Consider the following 23,117-nt stretch of genomic DNA (forward strand, 5'->3'; position numbering starts at 1 on the left):
CCTACAAATTGTAGCTTTAAGAATCCAATGAGTCAATATACATGAAAATCTATGTAAAATTCAAAGTGATAAATTTAAGAGTTTATTACTATGTGTACCACACAGCAGTTGTGTGAATATTCATCCATTAAGTCACAAATGCTTGCCAGGTACCTACTACATCCCCAGGTACATTTGTGTTATCTGCTAAGGGGGGTGGGAAAGGACACTGAAAAGTGTAATTTGCATTTGCTATCATGAAGGGAATTACCTTCAGGAAATAGGACATACAATCATGAAAAGTTAAACACAAGAAGATGGGAGAAGAACAAAACAAAACATTCCAAGCAATGTGCTATGAAAGTCTTCAGGGGAGGGAGAAAATGCCATCCTTCCCTGAGCAGTCCACACCAATTAGATTAGGGGTCTCTAAGAAAGAGAGACCAGGGTCAGCTGGGGTGGCCAAGGGAGAAGTGGGGAAACCGGCTGGGTGAAAACGGATCCTCCCAGACGGTGCATGCCACAGGTAGATGTTGGAGGTCAAGAGCATTCCAGGCAAGGGGAAATCGGGGAGACACAGAGATAGGACTGGAAATACCAGAGACCAGTGCTTGGAATGAAAAACACTGAATGTGTAGAGATAACATGGGAGACGAAGAGGGGGAAAAAAAAAGCAGCTAAGCAACTTTTGTAATCTCATCTTGGGTCCCTGTCCTTGGCTTTGAGCAATGTAATTCTAACTTCCACGTTCTACCCACCAAGGAATAGAAAACAAGAAGAGAAAAGAAAATAAATATAAATCAGAAGCTTCAGATATCTTCTATCATTTTCATCCTCAGTAAGGAAAGAGAGCTTCCCAGATAAGGATAAGGTGAAAGTCAGTACATTGATAAGATTTACTTAAGGACCAGTATTAATGATGAGGGTATTTGGGCTGAAACTCACTTTTTAAATAACTTACATTAACTTCATTTTCCCATCTCTCCTACGATAGCGATTCTTTTTTTTTTTTTTTTTTTTTCGGTAGAAATGTTTTTAGAGAAGTAATTTACTGGCACTTAATTACTAGTATTTAACCAATTCAACATTCTCTTTTCTTAAGAGTCCATTAGGTTTCTATTACAATATTATACATTCTAATCAAATGTGGCTTTCTGCAAAGGTCCTCATTGTCAGTCTCCTCAAAGCAAAGTTTATCTGGACTATTAGACATTCTCTCCGCTTTGGCTGCACCAAATTAGATCAATTATTTATACCTGAGGTCCACTGCTTCAGAACTTGGGCACCTCACTTAACATTTCTCTTGTGAATTATTAAGAGTCTTATTTTTAAAATAAAGTTCTCATTTCATAGTCTGTTTGATTGAGGTTAAACACAATAGTCTAGTGATTCTTGTATTAAACAGTTCAATGTCATAAGATTCTCTCCTGGGTTTTATGCCAATGAACACATTCGAAACAAATGAACCCTTCATTAAGAATACCCTCACTGGGGATAAGGGGCAAAGGGCTTCTGACTTAAAAAACTGTCTGGCACCAGTCTGGGCAGAATTATTAAAACAAGCCATAGATAGCAGGCAGATTCTACTGTTTATACATCAGCGATAATTAGAGATATGAAAGGGGCCTTAGGGTTTTCTAGTGCCCCTCCTTATTCTACAGGCAAAGAAAAAACATATCAACATTCCATAATGTCAGTTCATAGTGACTTGCTTTGTTCCAAAGGCCACTTTGAGGTATTGTTCAAAGGCATTCTTAAAGTAGTAAGACATGGTGGATGCATGTGGGGATTCTTGAATGCAAATAATAAACCCTGCTCTGGCTTGTTCATGCAGGAAAGGACTTTATTAAAAAATATTAGTAGTACCCAAAACCTCCAGGAAGATCAAAGAGCCAGGCCAGGCTGGCAAGCAGCCAGGGACAATGTTTAACCACACCATAGGGAAAGGGACAGTCACTTGTCAATACCCTGTCAGTTCAAAAATCATGACACTGCTCACTTCTCCACCCCATCTATGGAAGAACACCAGGCTAATAGGGCTTAATCACAAAGACTAAAAAATCTTTTTTTTTTTTTTTTTGGCTTTTACCTTAGAAAAGGGAGACACACACACACACACACAATTCCACAAACATTAGAAAGCATGTCAAATGGTCCACCAAGTGTACCAAAATTAAAGCTTCTCAAAAAACTTGATTTCCACCTGGGCATCTGGAAAGGATCCCTTTCCCCCAAACTCCTGTCCTTATTCCCCGCCCCCCTCACAACAACCCTCAACAATAATATGGCTTCTAATACTTGCATGACACATTTTATGAAACAGAAAATACATCCCTTCACTCCACTCTTGGAACCTCCCCTTGCTATACAAGCATTCCAACCAAGTGATCAGTCAATGACAGAACTGATTTGGTGTCCCACAGAAAGAAGGGAACCTTCTCCTTACCCACAGTGCATTGACTAAGGCCTCTGACCTTCTTAAGTTTTCTAATTCCAGCAGGTCATGACTTCTCGGTGAGATTAAAACAAGAACAGTGCCTGGCAGGCAATGGCTCAAGGCTGGAATCTGTCAGTCGCTTAGCTTTGGGGCCTTAATTCTCAAAGACATTGAATTATTTTGAGTAGGCTGTTTACCTTGATGTGAGCAGAATTAGCCTTAGACACTAAGCCTTTATGGCAAGCTTTATTGTCCAAGGCAAATATAACCTGTTAAGATTTACAGGCTTTATTAACAGCAATAACCATTTTATGGCCAACATCAGTAAATCAGGGTTTATTGAGAACTCTACAATTTTAATCTGTGGAAAACCATTAAAATGTCGGATTTTCATTGGACGTAATTTCTAACTTTTATGAAAGATAGATTTTCCATTTAATTGGGGAGTATAAAAAAGTGCAGTGTGGGATAACGAATTGTTTTGAAAAGAGCCAATTGGTTTTAGCTAAACAACAAGTGTCAAACACTAAAGTTGCTATCTTTAGTTAGAACTGTCCCAAGGCTAAGGTTAACAGTAACTGCAGTGACAAAATGCTCTAATACATCCAGCAATAGGAGCTCGTGGAGTTTAGGAAAGGTTCAATTATCATCTGTTCAAACCGTAGGTATTTTGGAAAGAGTGTGTGACCTGTTATTTCATCCAAACCAGCATGCAAACGAGTCTGGTAAGAATCTTCAAATTCATATGCTACTTTTGAGAAAGTGTATTTACTACTCCTGCGACTACCATTCATAAGACTCTTCAATGAGGTAAGCAAGGTACAGAAACACAGATACTCACCAGCTTCTGTCAATAACCATTTATTTCTTCCATGTGATAGATTAAAAGAGAGGGAAGCAGAGAGCTTTTGATAAGGGTCTTTGTCCTTGGATGAGCTTGTGAAGGAAGAACAGGGGGCCCAGGCTGGAGGGGCAGAGCTCACGTAAAGTCTGGGGTGAGGAGGGATGGTCTGAGAAGCACACTGTTTTTTCATAGGGTTGAAAATGCGTCAGATATCACAAGAGTCTCTGTTTTAATCTGGTTCTCCGACCACCAGGCTGCCCTCCATCTTTGCTGAGAATTAAAGGTTTGTGAAGCTTTATGAAAGACTAGGCTAAAAAGGAAGAAGATAAACCACAATAATCTCTACTATTTGATACTAAAGACTGTTTTGAATGTTCTTGTTTCCCCACCCCCCCTTCTTTGTCTCCCAGCAATCCTACAAGGAAAATATCATTCCTATTTCCAGATGAGGAATCGGAGGTTCAGGGTGGCTAGTAAATTGCTATCAGTCACAGCATTGGGAAGTGCTAGTCAGTGTTTGACCCTTCATGACAATGAGCTCTGTCATGGCTACAGCCAAATGTAGGAAAAATTGTAGTAAGGGTAGAGATCACCCTGGGGTCTCTTGTCTCCCCTTTTATATGTCTCCTTTTCTCCTCCATGGCGTCCTTCTTGTAACTCTGGAAATCCTGTACCTTCCTATCACTAGGACAGCATCAAACCCAGGCTCCTGGCCCTTGGGAGCACAGAGGTTCTAGACATGCCCCACTCCAAGCTCCTCATCCTCCTGAGCTCCCAACACCTCTATTTTTATCACTGCTCTATTCGTCGGTTTGCCAGCAGATTACTTATTTGAAACAAAAGAACAAAGAATTTACAGAAGGTTTAGGATTGGCATATTAGCTAGAAGAAATTTTAATCTCTATTTCTTTTTTTTTTTTTTTAATTTTTTTTTTCAACGTTTATTTATTTTGGGGACAGAGAGAGACAGAGCATGAACGGGGGAGGGGCAGAGACAGAGGGAGACACAGAATCGGAAACAGGCTCCAGGCTCTGAGCCATCAGCCCAGAGCCCGACGCGGGGCTCGAACTCACAGACCTCGAGATCGTGACCTGGCTGAAGTCGGACGCTTAACCGACTGCGCCACCCAGGCGCCCCTTTAATCTCTATTTCTAATGGTGGAAGGTCCGGAGCATAGCAAACAGATATGTTACCACTGGCCTCTGGGCTCTCAAGCTTCAAAAAGCTTGGGGAAAACTAAATGAACCCAGAGTCTCATTAAAAACAAAAAAAATATTAGAGAAGAAAAAGTGATCTGAGCTTTAACGTTAGAATAACTTTCTAGTCATCCAAGAGCTTGGACAAGTTCCTATAAGATGGACATGAAAATACCTCTAACTTTCTACCATCTCACTTGCAAATCAAGTGAAATGACATAGAGAAGGGAGTCCTGGGTGGCTCAGTCTATTAAGCGTCCAACTCTCGATTTCGGCTCAGGTCATGACCTCACAGTTCAGGAGTTCGAGCTCCATGTCGGGCTCCTCGCTGACAGTGTGGAGCCTGCTTGGATTCTCGGTCTCCGTCTCTCTCTGCCTCTCTTTCTCTCTCAAAAATAAATAAATAAACATAAAAACAAGAGAAACAACAGCGAAGGCACTTAACACAGTACCTGGCACATGGGGACATTCTATAAAGGGTAGCTCTTCCTGAGCTTACACAAACCACCTTCTGTGGTCAACAGATGAATTAGTTGCCAGGGAAGTTCTACCTTACAGAGAGAAGACAATTGTACATGTCTTAGGAAAACACGACTTGGACCTGCCCCCAAGATGCCTCTCGATGTGTCAAGGAGGAGACCTCCTAGGCCACTGCAGGGCAAAACCCGCTGAGATACCAGTGGCCCTGCTAGCCACAACCCCTTCCAGTGATGACCCCATGGCCCCACAGGAGGTGGGCAGCAAGGGAACCACGTGGTGGAGAGGGAGGAACATTCCCATGCAAAGAAGATAATGGAAGGTGTCTCACAGTGACAATTACATCACTGATCAATTTCCAAACACAGTTCCTATCACTGCCACCCTGGAGAGTCATTAGCTAACTACAGGATCCTCACTTGACTGTGAAGTCAGAAAGCACAGTGGTGCACTCTTGCAGACCTGGAGACCGCATGATGGACACTGCAGACATCTTCATCATGGGAGACCCTGACCGGGGAAGGGTATGTACATTTTCCCTTTCCTTCTCTACCCTTTTTGATTTCTTCTATCATTCTGCCCGCCCATCAGCAAAGACACAGATGTCGATGGTAATACCAACCATGTAAGCTATTGCACACACTAAGAGAGCTGTAAATACTGGTGTGCAGGGGCGCCTGGGTGGCTCAGTCGGTTAAGCGTCCGACTACAGCTCAGGTCACGATCTCATGGACTGTGAGTTTGAGCCCCGCGTCGGGCTCTGGGCTGATGGCTCAGAGCCTGGAGCCTGCTTCCGGTTCTGTGTCTCCCTCTCTCTCTGCCCCTCCCCCGTTCATGCTCTGTCTCTCTCTGTCTCAAAAATAAATAAACGTTTAAAAAAAAATTTAAATACTGGTGTGCAGATATAGGTAGTAACCAACACATAAATTCCAAGGAAACCCTGGTGTTTGGATTTGAGATGCTTTCTTGCATTAAGATGATGATATAAATGCTTGTCAGGGCTCCATAATAGCCCATTAACCCACAATGTAGCCGAAACACTCTCCAGATCCATCCTATAACACAAAACGTAGAAAACACAGCTCTCCCTCATTCTCAGCTCAGAATGTCTGTTTTCAACCATCCTGTAGCCCTGGCTACTCCTTGGGATGGCCCTCATTTAATATCAGCCAGCCTGGCTCTGAGATTTATTCCTAATAACATAAACATGATTAAAATAAAGTGTCATTTGTTGTCAAAGGGAGAATAGGAAGGTGTAGGGAGTTGAACAGGGATCACCCCTCCCCCCCCCGCCCCCCCAAGATTTCCTGTCCACACAGACATTTGTTTTTTTCTGTTTGGCTGGTTGGCTGTTTGTTTGTTTGTTTTTAAGGTTTATTTATTTTTGAGAGGAAGGGGAGGGTGAGAGCAGCAGAAGTACAGAGAGAATCCAAGCAGGCTCCAGGCTCCCAGCTGTTAGCACAGAGACTGACATGGGGCTCAAACTCGCAAACCTTGAGATCATGACCCGAGTTGACTGACTTAACTGACTGAGCCACCCAGGCGCCCCCCACATGGACATTTGTAAATCAGGATTTTGAGAGGTAGGTGGTGCTTATAGCAAACTGCTGACTGCAGTAGGGTGTCCTGAATGAGAGTGATGCGTTTCCCTGTGCACTGAATGCCCTGCGGCCTCTCACCCTGCTCTGGAAACTACAGCACACTCTGCAAGACACGGAAAGGTAGCAAGAGAAGGACCAAAAACCTTCCTGTTTCACATTAAATAACAATCTAAAAATAAGCATTTTCCTTTCTAATCATTTCCTATCATGCATGGAATGTTCACTTTAATTTTCAAGTCCGTTTGCTTCATTTCTGTGAACCACTTGAGCTTTCAATAGTGCCCACCCAGCATGCTTTCTGTCTAAACATGCAAGTGTGTGTGTTTTTCCGCTCCCTTTTATTTTCTCGATTCCTTTGTCCTTCCAATTACAAAATCCCACAGCAATTTTAGCGAAAATGTGAGGTAAAGGCTTCTTCTTCTTTTTTGTTAAATCTCTACCTCTCAGTGAATAAACAAACCACAGCTCTAAAGACATTTTCCTAGCTTCCCACAGAAGATCCACGACTGAACTATCTACTGCTCAACTCGGGCCTTCATTTATAAACTTATCATTCTATTAAGCCTTCCTTGTACTTCCCCCCGCCCCTTCACCCTCAGTATTACCTTCATGACTGTATTACTCATCTATGAGAACATTTTTTAAGAGGGCCTGAAAGGTTTAGGAAGCCTTTGCCATGACCACAATGTGTCATCATTGACAATTAGATTCTAATAGTATAGGAGAAGTCCTAGAAAACATGCAAGGACAAAAACCAAGAGTGACTCTGGATTCTAGACTCCCACCGTGAAGGAGACCTGTGGCTTCATCACTTTTTGTATTCCCCATGCCCAGCACAGTGCCTACAGCATAATAAACGCTCAGTGGATGTTTGTTCTGTAAGTAAACAGAGATGAGTACAAACATTAGTGAAACTTGTGGCACTAGGGTCATGTCCTTCCCTGGGCACTTTTTCACTTGACAGGTTGAGCCATGACCCAAGGTGCATGTCAGAGTGTCCCAGGTGACTGACTGAGGACACAGAGGATGCCACCCGTGAGATCCGAGGTCACCAAAATCAAGAACACAGACCAAAATCCTACTCAGGCTACCTCGCAAGAGCTTTGTGTCAACAACAAAGTAGGCGAGAGACAACCTCCTCTTCCAACGTACTTCCTTCGCAGTATCTTCACCTTTAGCAACTGGGTCCAGAGAGCAAGAATGCCAGACACAGACTCTTTCACTTCACTTATGACCACATAGGACTCTGCTCTCCCTCCTGGGACCAGGGCTGGTGTCTTACCTCAGCAGCAGGGACTCCCTCGGGTGGCCGGCAATGCAGCACTATCATGCCTTCAATGGGCACCTCCCTTCCTTGTGGATCTTGTTCGAAGTTTTTCCTTAAATCTGCAAAACAAACAAACAAACAACAACAACAACAAAAGTGTGAGGTATAGGACAATTTACTCTAGGGCCAATATTCTTCATATGTGGTCCAAATACAATCAAATAGTGAGCTTAATGTCACAAACTGGGTCGACACAGAAGAGTCACTGTTTTTAGGAGTTCCAGACATAAGAAAATCGTTTTCCCAAATATTTGAAATAAACCATAACAGAACTTCCTATGCTCCATGCTTCCGTGAAGGAGGAAAGGTTTACTGGGGGCGCAGAGAGAAAACAAACAAAAAACAACTCATTTCCTGAGGCTTTGCCAACATAATCTGCTTAGCATCTGATGACACACTTGACCTAATAAGTTGCCATCCACAGCCATAATTGTGCAGTTGAGATGCACATGATTTTTTTTTTATTAACTAAAGAATGCATTATTAATCTGTAACCTCTGCCTTTTCCTTAACCCTCTAGGGGGCTCTAGAAGATGGTAATAGAGTGAGATTACCTATTAGTCTTTATGTGTAACCAGGGAGCATGGGGCAACATTCAACCACTACGAAATCTATAAGCCATCCAACCAAACATATAATTAAAAAATACAACGCCCTCCAGTCAAACAGCAATGCTGCGTATCGGTGTAGTGCCCTTCATGGAAGGCTCGAGGCACTTTGCAAACAAGCTGCACTATTAACCTTTTACACATGGAAGGGTGATGCCCGGGGAGGTTAATTGGCTTGCCAGTGGTCATGGAGAACATTGATGCCAGCGAGGGGGAAAAAATGCACAGAGCTTCCTGACATCCGGTCTCTGCCTGCTATAGCCAGCAAAAACTTTCTTAGGGAGAAGGACCCAGAGAGTTCAGAGAGAAAGCATGGCTTGAGTGGCTTTCCAGTTGAGCGCTTGCTTCAAGAACCAAAGTGTGAGTGGGCCTCCGCTTGTTGCCAGGTGTCACAAAGCACTGATGATTTTACGGCACAGGCTTAACTCTTGCCATCACCTGAAATCCTGCACTAGTAAAACAAAGGCGGCTTTTACAAGTCTTTCTCGATGTGAACGGTTCCCCCTCCCTCCCAGACAATGTATTTTTCTTCAATTGAGTATCTCAAATTACAGGCTGTGGATTTATTGATTTAATTTTCTTTAGTGCTTACACTAACATGAAATATGTTCCCTGTAAAGAGCAGAGCTCCAGAATCAGTTACATCTTTACAAATTGTATAAATACATTAAACTTGCTTTTAGCAAGTCAGAAACACTGGATGAATAACAAGCAGAACCATCCATGTATTCACTTTCTTCCCAATTCTAGTCTTAATGTTTTCCCTCCCAGAGGCAACTGACGCCTTTTGTCAGTAGTGCTATATATTCAGGGATCTTCATGAGTATATACGAGGCAACAGATCTTAAAAGGACTTGCATTGCAGGCAGGGGGCACATCCTTCTTCTCATTTCTCTCCTGCCCCCCAAATCATGAAGCCAGATTCCTTCTATTCCAGATCCATAAACTGCCATTAGCACTTATGATTCAGAATTTCTTTTTTTTTTTTTATTATTTTTTTTCTTTTTTTTTTTTTAATTCACCCTCAGTTTGTTTACTGTATTTAAAAGTCTGATTCAGAATTTCTGACTGCAAGTGTGATAAGGGTCACCTGACTGCTGATAAAACCATGAGTGAAGAACTGTGAATAAACCCTAGAGTGAAAAATCTCCAGTTTCCTGCACCATTTGACCACAAAGTTTCCTTTGCTTTCCCCCAGGGGAGCTGTGAGTCAAAAATCCTTCCTCCTTCTGATTCATTCACTCATCAGGACTGGACTGAAACCAGTGTAGCACAGAGTGTGAGCATGACTTCAACAGTTTTGTGAACACTCAGTTTGCTAAAGGAAAGGGTTGAGTTTTTGTGGCTATTTTTGTTTGGTTTGTTTGCCATTTTGTTTTTCTTGATTGCTTTGTTTTCCAAATGAAGCCTCCCTTGGTGCTGCTGAATAATGGTTGCTGCTTTGACAACACCACATAATCTGTATTCAACCAGATGAAGCACAGAAAACAGTGGGACTTTCTGTTTTGTCTTCCAGCTCTATTTCCTTTCTTTGCTCAGGAGAAATAGAAATGGTAACCAAATGCATAGTTTATGGTTAGCTCCTCACTCCACTACTCTAATACGCTGGCAGGTGAAAGGAAAGTTGGGATGAAAACATCCAATATACTTCTCCATTCCCAACAGCTCCATAAAATAGGAAAACATGCAGCTAAAAAAGGAAGCCCTGCATTCCCACTGGGATGTAGGAAAGGGTAATGTCTATAAAGAAGAAACACCTAGTGGGTCTCATCCAGCCAGGATCAAACTACAGGAGGGACCTACCCAACCTCTTGCTTCTCCCCAAGTGACATTGGGAATCACTGGCAGGGTTCTGGCCAGAAGCATATTAATACTCCTCAGTAAGGAGAGACAAAGATGAAAGGCAAATCAGCGATGGAGTAGGGGGTCAGGGGAAAAGTATGATGTCATGTATCAGGATCCAGCTCATAACGAGCATCCAGCCACACACCAGATACCACACCAAGTAAGAAACACAAGCATCACCGAGTCCTGCCCCATACCTAAGGCTAATGGTAGAACTTTGGTATTTCTGACTCCTAAGGAGAGAAAACAGACCAAATTCCAGCTGGCTATGAAATATACTAAAAATCATGGAAATAAACCCTTAGACACAGAGGTACATGCTTCCAGCTCTACCTCTGATTCCCACCACAGGTCATCTAACCTGATTAGTTTCTTAATTGGCAAAGTTACATACTTTGATCGCCTATGTTACTTCTGAGGCTTGAAAGATTTAGATAGGAACCCATGCAACTTCCAGTAGTAGAGAAAATATCCCCAGCCATATAAAAAGAATTCTACAAATAAAGGAGGCAAACCATAGAAATGAGATTCAATGGCTTCCTCTAAGACAAGAAACAAGAGACATTTTTATAGAACTTCTAATTTGAGCTTTTTAAAGTCAAAACGAAATAGCAACTGAGAATCTAGAGTAGGGAGTTATAAATAGGATAACATCTGAGATCAAGAAAACTGCCACTATGCAGGGGGAAGAAAAAAACAACATAAGTGCTGAATTAGAAATATACATACCATGGAGACCGTAAACAGCATCCTGAATATTGCAGAAAACTAAACTAGTGAGGATCCAGTCAGGATCCAGGCAGGAAAAGGAAAAAAGCAGAGGGGTTGGAGGAGGCCAAAAGAAGAGGTTGAGGTTACAGAGCTGTGAAGCGCTGGGCATGGGTGCTGGCACCTCAGGAACGTGGAAGAGGGATTTAAGAAATCAAGACCAAGACCTCTGAAGAAAGACTGTCCATCAATCTGGTGCTGGAACCTCTGTGGGTCCTAACAAAGCTGGTTCTGTTAGTACTTGAAACAAAATAATAAGCTGGAAACAAGAAGCAACTGCCACTTCCAGGATGAAGAAACTCTACTAGGGTGATGCTGACAGGGACAGAAAATTAACAAGTAGACTTCCTCCCTCTTCTACTGTTTAGTCTCCTCCCATGCCCCCTACTGGTGGAGCCTTACAGGGAGCCAGGATCTGGCAAAGAGGTAGCTGCTCCAGCTTTACAAACTATATGCCAGTGGTCTTAGAGGCAAGAGACAACAGCTATGTAACCAACAAAACCCAGTTTATGAGGCTGCCTCTAGTAGGGCTCTTAAAATTTCTTACTCCTCACTGTTTTCCTCATTTCTATAAAGGGGGGGCTTTATATCTGAGGTGGTTGCCCTCATACTCTCAGGGCTACTGAACACCCGATACAGAGCATGTCCTTAACAAACATGTGTTGCATGCGTGTGCTAAGAGGAAAATTATAAAATGATAATAAATTTTCCAGCAAAAGAACAAAATAAATAACAAAAGATAATGTTGAGATAGAGAAATGTAGTATTATATAGAATAGGAATTTTAGAAAGAAACAAGCTGAAAGAAAATAAATGATAACCTATTTAAGAATGATGATAATTCTTCTCTGAGGTGAAAAAGGACTTGAGTTTGCAAAAGAGCTCACTGGATACAAGGCAAAATAGTATTAGAAAGAAAAAAAAAGATCCTAAATATGTCATAGTTAAAAATTTTGAATTCAGGAGTAAACAAACTGATGTAACTAACAATTTCATGGACTAGAATAATTAATATTGCTAAAATTTCTATACTATCCAAAGTCATCAATGGATTCAATGCAATCTCTATACAAATTCCAGTGGCATTATTTAATGAAATAGAAAACACAATCCTATAATTCACAGGGAACCACAAAAGACGTTGAAGGCCCAAAGCAACCTTGAAATAATAATAATAAAAAAAAAAGAACAAAGCTAGAGGCATCATACTTCCTGATTTCAAACTACACTACACAGCTACAGTAACCAAAACAATACAGTATCAGCATAGAAACAGACACATGGATCAGTGGGGCAGAATGGAGACCCCAGAAATAAAACCTCGCATATACAGATATCTAATATTTGACAGGGATACAATTATTCTAAATGAGGAAAGGGTATCTCTTCAATAAATGGTGGTGGGAAAACTGGATAACCACATGCAAAAGAATTAAATTGGACCCCTAACTTGTAACACAAAAATTAACTCAAAATGTATTAAAGACCTAATTGTATGACCTGAAACCATAAAACGACTAAAGAAACTCTAGGGAAAAAGCTTCTTGACACTGGCCTTGACAACAACTTTTTGGACATGACGACAAAAAACACAAGTAACAAAAGCAAAAATAAACAATTAGGACTATGTCAAAAAGTTCTTGTGCAGCAGAAGAAATGATCAACAAAGTGAAAGGCAACTTATGGAATGGGAGGAAATATTTGCAAACCATATTTCTAATAAGGGGCTAATCTTCAAAATATCCAAAGAATTCATTCAACTCAACAGCAAAAGAACAATCCATTAAAAAAAATGGGGAAAGGACCCAGATAAATGTTATTCCAAAGACAACACACAAATGTCCACCATGTACTTGAAAAGGTGCTCAACATCATTAATCATCAGATAAATGCAAATCCAACCCACAGTGAGATACCACCTTGCTCGTGTTAGAATTGCTATCGTCAAAAAGACAAGAGATAAATGTGGATGACAATGTGGAGAAAAGGGAAGCATTGTGCACTGGTGGAGGGGCAGTAAATTGGAGGAGCCACTATGAAAAACAATATGAAGTCTCCTCCCCCCACCCCAGATTAAATACAGAACTACCATAAGATGCAGCAAACCCATTCCAAAAGAAATAAAATCACCATCTAGAAAAGATGTCTATATCCTATGCTCACTGCAACATTATTCAGAAAAACATGAAAGCAACCTAAGTCTACATCAACGCATGAATGGATGGAGTAGGGTGTGTGTGTGTGCATGTGTGTTTATATAGACGTGTATGTGCACACACATACACACACACAAAATGGAGTGTTATTCAGATTAAAAAACAAAAACAAAAAAACAGGGGCACCAAGGTAGCTCAGTCAGTTAAGCATCTGACTGTTGATTTTGGTTCAGCTCAAGTTCTCACCAACCATGAGATCAAGCCCTGCATTGGGCTCTGTGCTCACAGCATGGAGCCTGCTGGGGATTGTCTCTCTCCCTCTCTCTGCCCCTCCCCTGCTCATGCTCTCTTTCTCCCTGTCTCTCTCAAACAAACATTTAAAAAATAAAATAAGGGGCGCCTGGGTGGCGCAGTCGGTTAAGCGTCCGACTTCAGCCAGGTCACGATCTCGCGGTCCGGGAGTTCGAGCCCCGCGTCGGGCTCTGGGCTGATGGCTCAGAGCCTGGAGCCTGTTTCTGATTCTGTGTCTCCCTCTCTCTCTGCGCCTCCCCCGTTCATGCTCTGTCTCTCTCTGTCCCAAAAAATAAATAAACGTTGAAAAAAAAATTAAAAAAAAAAAATAAAAATAAAAATAAAAAATAAAATAAAAATAAAGAACCAAATCCTGCCATTTGAGACAACACAGATGGGACTTTGAGGGCATTACGCTAAATGAAGTAAGTCAGACAAATACTGTATGATCTCACTTATATATAGAATACAAAAAAGCTGAACTCACAAACAAGGAGAAGACTAGTGGTTGCCAGGAGCTGGCAAGTGAGGGAAAGGATGGAGGTCAAAGGGTACAACTTCCAGTGAAAACATGAGTAAGTTCCGCGGACCCAACATACAGCATGGTGAATATAGTTGACAATATTGTGCTGTTTACCTAAAAGTTACTGAGAGAGTAAATTTAAAAAAAAAAGAAAAAAATGTAGCTATGTGAGGTGATGGGTGTGTTGACTAACCTTACTGTGATAATCATTCCACAACAAAAACGGATACCAAATCATGGCAAATTTTAAGTTACACAAGGTTATTGGTTAGGTATATCTCAATAAAGCTACATAAATATTTTTTTTTTTTTAAAAAGAAGTGATTGACAATGAAACAAAAATCAGGCTAGGATTAGAACTTTTTCCTATATTAGCATATACCAGGGTATAATTAATCATACCTATTTATTTTTTTTAATGTTTATTATTTATTTTTGAGAGAGAGAGAGAGAGAGAGAGAGAGAGACAGAGCATGAGTCGGAGAGGGGCAGAGAAAGAGGGAGACGCAGAATCTCAAGCAGGATCCAGGCTCTGAGCTGTCACCACAGAGCCCGATGTGGGGCTCAAACCCACAAACCATGAGATCATGACCTGAGCCGAAGTCGGATGCTTAACCAACTGAGCCACCCAGGCACCCCTATGTTTTTATTTTTTGAGGAAAAGAAAAAACAAAAGAGCACAGGTACTAAATTTTTCTTCCCAAACAAGTTATTATACATGAGCAAACTAACAACAATACAGTCTCAGACACGGCAGAGACAAGAGAGATTTTAATCAGCTGCACCCCCTTCCTGAAAAAACAATTACCTTTTTTAAAAATGAGGCTCAAAGTAATGAATTAGTAAGTATTTGGAAGTGTGGTTTCAAAACATTTGGCAGTGGGCAATAAAACACACTTGAAAATGTTCAAATCTAATTTTTTTTATGATATAGCAAGGAATATTCGTGTAATTATCCAAAAACTCTGTAAAAAGAAATGCATAACACCTCATAAGCATGCATGTTAAGTAATGATAAGGATTTAAACTCCTAGGTCATTTGTTCTAAAACTCGACTAGTAAGACTGCACACTTTTGAAGAAGGTGGGGCTGGAGACTGAGCATCCATTTGAATTCTGGGTCTGCCACCTACTAGAACCTTGATTTGGTAAGTATTTTTATCTCTCTTTGCCTCAGGTTCCTCATCTGCCAAATGCGGATAATAATTTTCATCACATATAGTTTTTGTGGGCATTAAATGCTAATACGTGTAAAATCGTCTTAAGAGCACTGGGTACATAACACAGCTTAATAAAGGTCACAATTACTAAATCCTATTATAAGGCTGCAATGATTAAAAGGAGGAGGCTTTTTCATAAATCAGATATACATATTAATTATAAACTGGAAAATTTTTCAAAGACTCTCAAATGAAAAGTATAAATTAATATATGATAAAACCATAGCAGTCACAAGATACTTATTTGGATCTTAGGATAGGGAAAGCCCTTCTAAAGAAAATTAAAAGAAGAATCCTTAAGGAAATGATTGGTAGATAATGTTTGGTAGATATGTCAAACTAAAAACTGTTTCAATCTTGAAGGGGCACGTGCACCCCAAAGTTTATAGCAGCCCTATCAACATAGCCAAATAATGGAAAGAACCCAAATGTCCATCGACTGACGAATGGACAAAGAAGGTGTGGTATGTATACATACATACGCACACACACACACAGACACACACAATTGAATATTACTCAGCCATCGAAAAGAATGAAATCTTTCCATCTGCAAAGATGTGGATGGATAGACGGTATCATGCTACGTGAAGTAACAGAGACACACAACTATCACACGATTTCACTCATATGGAATTTAAGAAACAAAACAGATGAACATAGGAGAAGGAAAGGAAAATCAAATAAGATAAAAACAGAGAGGGAGGCAAACCATAAGAGACTATTAACCACAGAGAACAAACTGAGGGTTGCTGGAGGGGAGGGGGGGCAGGGAATGGGGCTAAATGAGTGATGGGCATTAAGGAGGGCACTTGTTGTGATGAACACGGGGTGTTATATGGAAATGATTAATCACCAAATTCTACTCCTAAAACCAATACTACACTATATGCTAACAAACTTGAATTTAAATAAAATCCTGGAAGGAAAAAAAATGACCTCAATCTCAAACATTACAAGCAACATTATAGGCAGAGGCTGGACAGCCTTAATACACAAACGGCACTATTACAACAAACAAAAAAGATAAATACCCTAAAACAAAATGGCAAAGGGGCATTCAGGCAACATTCATAAGAGAGAAACATCTAATAGAGATAATCATAAGGCCAATATCCCTAATTATGAAAGAAATGCCCATTTAAAAAGCATCAATATGTCTCTTTACTTTTCCAAAGAGGCTTGGTTTTATTAGTTTCTTTAAGTACTAATTCCCAGTGTTGGAAAGAGGATGGAAAACTAGATAGTCTTATTTATTTTTTTCAACGTTTATTTATTTTTGAGACAGAGAGAGACAGAGCATGAATGGGGGAGGCGCAGAGAGAGAGGGAGACACAGACTCGGAAACAGGCTCCAGGCTCTGAGCCATCAGCCCAGAGCCCGACGCGGGGCTCGAACTCCCGGACCGCGAGATCGTGACCTGGCTGAAGTCGGACGCTTAACCGACTGCGCCACCCAGGCGCCCCGAAAACTAGATAGTCTTAAACACTGCTAGGTAGTGTGAAAACGGGTCAACACGAAGGGCAAGCTAGAGGATGTGTTAAAATTACTTTAACAGTTCATTTATATGTTCACTTTCTAATGAATAAATGCACAACATGTGGGATATTATTTGACAATAATCCCATACCGTGGGATATTATTTGACAATACAAAGAAATAAAATACTGGAGTACCTTCTGCAACACAGAGGAATTTTGAAAGGAATATGCTCAGTAAAAGAGGCCAGACACAAAAGACTACATGTTGTATGATCCCACGTATATGAAATGTCCTGAAGAGGCAAATCCATACAGCCAGAAAGATTCATGATGGCCAAGCACTGCAGGTGTCAGGGCAAGGGGCAAAGGGAATGTGACGGCTAATGGGAACGGTTTTACTTTTCGGCATGACGGAAGTGTCCTAAAATAGACTCTGAACATGGTTGCACAACTCTGAGAATGTACCAAAAACTATCAAATTGTAGGGGCACCTGTGTGACTCGGTTGAGCATCTGAATATTGATTTCGGCTCAAGTCACGATCCCACGGTGGTGGAATCAAGCCCTGCGTTGTGCTCCACGCTGAGCATGGAACCTGCTTAAGATTCTCTCTCTCGCTCACTCTGCCCCTCTCCCCCTGCTTATGCTCCCTATCTCTATGAATGAATGAATGAATGAATGAATACAATTTTAAAAGACCTATTAAATTGTATACTTTACATGCATTGGCTGCAGGGTATTATGGATTATATCTCAATAAAGTTATTATTTAAAAGGATTCATTTATATAATTCAAGCAACCTATTTCTAAAATTTTCTAAAAAAATGATTACACAGCTACCTAGAAAAATGTGGAAGGGTGACATTGCTCAATTCTCCACTTATAAGGCTGAACAGTTGCTAACAATCTAAATATCCAATAACACAAGAATGGCTAATATCTTTTGGTGCATTCCTATAATGGAATACTACACAGACGTTACAAAGCTCAAAGAATATTTACATTGCAAGTAAATGTTTGAATAAATTGCTACATAAGATAAAAGAGCATGGAGCGAATGGTGTCTATCATTTATATATATTTTCTAATATGTGAGAACTGGCCTCCTCAAAATGTAATACATTTTTTATAGAATGCATCTACTTCCAAATAAAAGTAGGTACATCTGCATTAAAAACCTGCTTTGGTCGGCAGGCCTTCTCCTACTTTGCCTTCAGGTTTTCAGTATATGTGCAACAGCTTCCTTCATTCACTCATCCTGTTGACCATGGGCAGTGGAGTGCATTAGTGAACCTCACACAGACCATCCCAATACTCCCACAGCATACATGCTAACAGGAAGAACAGACATTAAACAAGAGATTAAGATTAATGGGGGCGCCTGGATGGCTAAGTCGGTTAAGCATCCGACTCTTGATTTTGTCTCAGGTCATGACCTCACCATTCCTGAGTTTGAGCTCCACGCCAGGCTCTGTGCCAGCAGCGTGGAGCCTCCTTCGAATCTTTCTCTCTCCCTCTCTCTCTGCCCCTCCCGTGCTTGTGTGCTCTCTCTCCAAATGATAAACAAACATTAAAAATGTGTATTCATGAGTGATGAGGTAGAGAAGTAGTAAGTTCAGTAAAAATCTATCACAGTGGGACCCAACTTAATTGAGTGATTCCAGGAAAGTTCCTCAGAAAAGTTATAGGTCTAAACAGAGGTAGAGCCTCACACAGCCTACATAATACACACTGTACCACTTTTACTATTTCAATCGGGCTTTGCTGGCTTAGAACATTCTTCTTGCATACATATGCTCTTGTTTCTTTCTTGCAAATCGCTTGCAAAATGCCTGCCTAGCTACCTCTCTTTCCAGAAGTTATCACATCACATAAGGACACTCTTTTATTAGACTTGGTCTTCTATTCATATATATTGAGAGGGTGGAATATAAATAGATTTCCACCTTCTGATCTCACTTACAATCATGCTCACATGGGTCTCTGGGAAGAAGAGAAATAATAATTTTCACGTTACTTTGTATAAGGGAACTGAACCAAACTGCATACATACACATCAAGACTGAAGGTTTTAAAATTCTAAAATAGAAACTGGTGTGGGATTACTATATATGCTATAGGAAAAGCCCTACAGAGGAGAAACTCAACATTTCAAAGACTTGCTACCGGGTGAATATGGGTATACTAATTCTCTACTTCATTTGTTTCTGCATTTTCTAAACTTTCCATAATGAGCATGGATTATTTTTATAGCCAGAAAAAATAATGTCCAAAAAAAGCCACTCTTTCCTAGGAGTTGTCAAGATTCTCTAAACTAGATCAGAAACCAGGGAAGAAGTCCATTTTGTTTCCATTTATTGTAGCAAGTTTCACTCCTATCATGTCTGTTAAAGAAGGAAGTGGGGCACCTGGGTGGCTTAGTTGGTTAAGCAACCGACTCTTGGTTTCAGCTCAGGTCATGATCTCATGGCTTCGTGGGTTCGAGCCCCGCATCAGACTCTGCTCTGGCAGTGCAGAATCAGCTCAGGATTCTCCCTCTCCCTCTCTCTCTGTGCCCCTCCCCCACTTGCACTCTGTCTTTCTCAAAATAAGCCTCAAAATAAGTTTTTTTTTTAAAGGAGACCAAAAGGACTGTTATTTTTCAATCTTTTGTGAATTCTAAAACATTAATTTTACTCATAGGAATCTGTGCACAAGGACAACATTTTTCATTTGTTTTGTTCACCGCCTTGCCTCTAGTGTCTGGACTACACAGGAGCCATCAATAAATATTTGTTGAATGAGTGAACGCATTTCCATTTCAACTCACGTGAATGACTATTATAAACTTAATATACAACTAGGTCTCCAGGAGTCAAGATAACTAGAAAAAGCAAAACCACGAAGAGATGAAGGTACTATAATGATGCTAAAGTAACACTGACTCATGCTGCCCGTGTGTGCGCCCATGTGTGCACGCGTTAAGGTGCTAACAAACATCAGCACTGACCGGTGTGGAACATAACCCTCTCTACTTCTGCTCCTCCTCCACCCCACCGCCCTGTTCGTGTCTACAGCAGAATGCCAACAAGGCCCAAAACGACTGGAACCAAAGACAGCAGAAGGGAAGAGGAGGGCAAGGTGATGACGCCAGGTGCTTGGCTAACCTGTAAATCATCTCATCGGCGACAAGATCACCCCGAGTCAGCGGTGCCTGCCAATAAGTAGTCCATCGGGGTGAGGCCATGGGAAGTGGCAGCCTCCCCTTCCTCACCCTATGCCCTACTTGGCCTTTTTCTCATTTTCCTTTCATGCTACTATGTTAGAAAAGTCATTGTAGCACAAGAAAATCAATAAAAATTCAATTCTGAATAATAGTTCTTTGCGGCTCAGCAACACCAGGGAGTTATCGGCTCATTCAATGTTCTGGCAGTTAATGCAATGAAATAAAAATAATTTACTCATTCAAACCAAATCAGGCAGTGAAAAATCATAGTCATTTTTTTTAATAGTCATAGTCCTAGTCATTTGTTAAGATTTCAGGAGGACAGTACGATGTCCCATTAGTGTCCAGCAACACCAGTATGCAAATCAGCTCTCAATCTTTCCCACCCATACTTTTCTGAAGGAACAGCAAATCCTGTTTGTCACACATAAAAGGAATTTGTAACTTAGCCAAATACAGATCATTTGTTGGAATAAAAAAGCTGGTCCAAGTGCAGAACAGATGGATGCCAGCAAAATGAAAGTCAAGGCTCGGTGCCCCCATTTGGTTCTGCCTCAGTCCTTCAGCCCTAGATGCTTATGGCCTGAGAAGTCAGCTACCAACTCTAGTTCCCAGAGGAAGTATATAAAAGGCTTCCTGTCAGGTCAATTCCTTCCTCTGTATGGGCTTTCCTTGCCAGCCTGTCTTAAGCCCTCTGCCTTGCTGAGATCAATGAACTCTGCACATTTCTTGACCACTGATCCATACTGATGCCAGGCTGTTCCTATCTTTCACTTCATGTCTTTGCTCTGGATCTTTTAGTTCTGATTTCGCCGTGTCTCCTTGCGGGACAACTGGCACCAAAGCCCAATTCCACATGTGCGTTTCTCTTTCCTAAAATTGTTGAATACTGTAGGCTTACCTCCTGCCGAGTGAAAGCTTGCAGCAATAGCAAAGGGGTGACCCCTCTGGCCATAGTTGAGTCCCATGGGCCTCTCTGCATTGTCCCTGGTCCCATCCCGGTGCCAAGCAATGAGCAGGCTCTCTTGATTGGGACAGTAAGGCATTTGACTGATGCCAGGGATCCTGTCATGCAGAGACTCCTCAAGGCTGTTTTTCAGGGCCACGGAAGAACTCTGGGGCTTTGCCAGATGCCCTGTGCTCTGCAATCCCTCTGGTGCCCAATTGCTTTTATCCATAAATCACTTTGTAAGTAGTACTGTGTGTCACGACCCCTTGCACACCAAGTGGCACAGTCTGTCAGGCAAACAGTGGTGTTGCGAAGGCAGCGTTCGGCAACAGAGACACATTATGGTGGAGTGAAGCAGCTGTGATTTTACAAAATGCTTTGAGCACTAATTTAACTTGCTCTCTATTGAGCTATTCCCAATGCAATACATTCCATTGCATTTGGCCTCTTTTGTTTACAAGGAAGCAAAATTCATTCCGATTCCATCAAAAATTGAGTATTTACTGAAAATTAGAAGGACAAGAATGTTAATTTTGAGTCCAGGGCTGACTGGAAACCAAGAAAGACCACAGACTAGGCTTGAGAGAAAGAGTAAGCATCACAGACAATTAGGTCTTAAAGAGACCCTAACAAAGCCCAGCGAGAGGACGTGGAGATCCAGTGTTATTCTACTAACTGGGTGACTGCAGAGTCCTCCTAGCACACAGACAGCCTGTCACTTCTGCCCCTCCTAATCAATTGCCTCCTGCCTATTGTCTTAACGGCCCCTACTTACTTGTTGCTTGCACTCACTCATGCCTTCTCATGTCTCAGGGCCACCACAACATGCTTCTTTGCCCTCTTCTGTTGCCTCTGCCAACAACTGATTCTTCTTCAGGATCAAGTCATACACAGAAAAGCAAGAATCTAGAAGTACATAATCACTTTAATCCTTCTTGAGAGGGTCTCTCAGACTGGATTTCCTCCTATGCAGCAAACTCAGGTGTACATTCTTGGTCCCATGGACGTGACAGGTACACAGCATGGCCACCCAGGCTGACCAACACTGCTTCCCACAGCAAAGGACTATGGGTAGGACTCCATACAAGGGACCATGCCTATAGAAGGCTTTCTGAGGTTGGCTTTGACTCCAAGTTCCCGTAAAGGCACCTTCTGTGTATCAATTATATTGATTTGGCTGTATCAGTATGTAAAGGATGGCTGAAGTTTGACCTAAATAGCAGATCTTAACAATCTTCAACAGGGAAAAGTTATTAGGTGAAAATATAGACACTCTGTGCTCCCTTGTTTTTAAAATACTAAATTAAAATAAAGCTAACAAGTCACACATTATATCTTTATATCATGTTCCACTGAATGCTCTAGGGACAACATACCTATAAAGCTCCATATCTTATGGGTTTGAGAGTATGACTGCTCTACTTGTTGTGCGAATGGGGACACTGAGTCTTAGATGAACACAGAAAGAGACACTGAATCAAAGTCCTTTTGAGGGAGGAAAAAAAAAATAGTGCAGTCCCAGGAATCATTGACAAGACTAGGATGCCCAGCTCTGAAGAAGTGTAACGAAAGGTCCCACTGCTCATCTTTCTACTGTCCGGATTCCCTGTCCACGATGTCGCTTAGCCACACACCCCCATGCCGCTCCGCCCCACAAAGCCGCACCAGTGTTCACTTATAGCTAATGCAAAACGAACTCCATGGTTGATCAGACAGAGTTTTAAGAACAACAAAGACATGAAGAATCATTCCTGACTTTCTCAGTGCCCTGCAGCCCTCCACAGATTAGAAGGATGTGAATGAGCAATGAGGTTAAAAAGAAATGACCCAAAAGTAACCTTAAGCTTTCAATACTCACCATCTCATTACAATTCAGTACTAGTACTGCTGAGATGGGGGTGGGGAATAAAAGGAGGGGGAAGAGAGTCAAAAAGAAAAAGCCAACCTAACAGTGAGAAGAATACATTTTTTTTAACCTGCAATGTTAGCTTTTTCGATTCTTCTCCCACTCCAGGTCTCCCCGAGGCTGGGAAGGTCGATCAGGACAGGATGTGGCCAGTGTCTGAAGCACATAAACACCGGAATACACCACAAACATCTAGTATCCCTGTCTTCTGCTTGGCCCCATATGGCAACTGAGTGAAAGAAAGGAACACTGTATTTTGCTTTCCCTTAAATCAATCTTGCCAGAACAGGAAGGATCTAAGACG

The 23,117-nt window shown here is 41.4% G+C and overlaps 1 protein-coding gene across 13 annotated transcripts in view; it reads right to left on the reverse strand.

The window, feature by feature from the left end:
- The window catches only part of UNC5D (unc-5 netrin receptor D), a 569,825-nt gene that overhangs the window by 204,320 nt on the left and 342,388 nt on the right, over positions 1-23,117 (reverse strand). For all 13 annotated transcript variants that reach the window (XM_045460948.1, XM_045460993.1, XM_045460959.1 and 10 more), the window contains exon 4: positions 7,818-7,921. In XM_045460948.1, coding sequence (XP_045316904.1) covers positions 7,818-7,921 — 104 coding nt within the window. The remainder of the gene's footprint in view (positions 1-7,817; positions 7,922-23,117) is intronic.

This window comes from Leopardus geoffroyi, chromosome B1 (genome assembly GCF_018350155.1).
Source record: "Leopardus geoffroyi isolate Oge1 chromosome B1, O.geoffroyi_Oge1_pat1.0, whole genome shotgun sequence".
Classification (NCBI taxonomy): Eukaryota; Metazoa; Chordata; class Mammalia; order Carnivora; family Felidae; genus Leopardus; species Leopardus geoffroyi.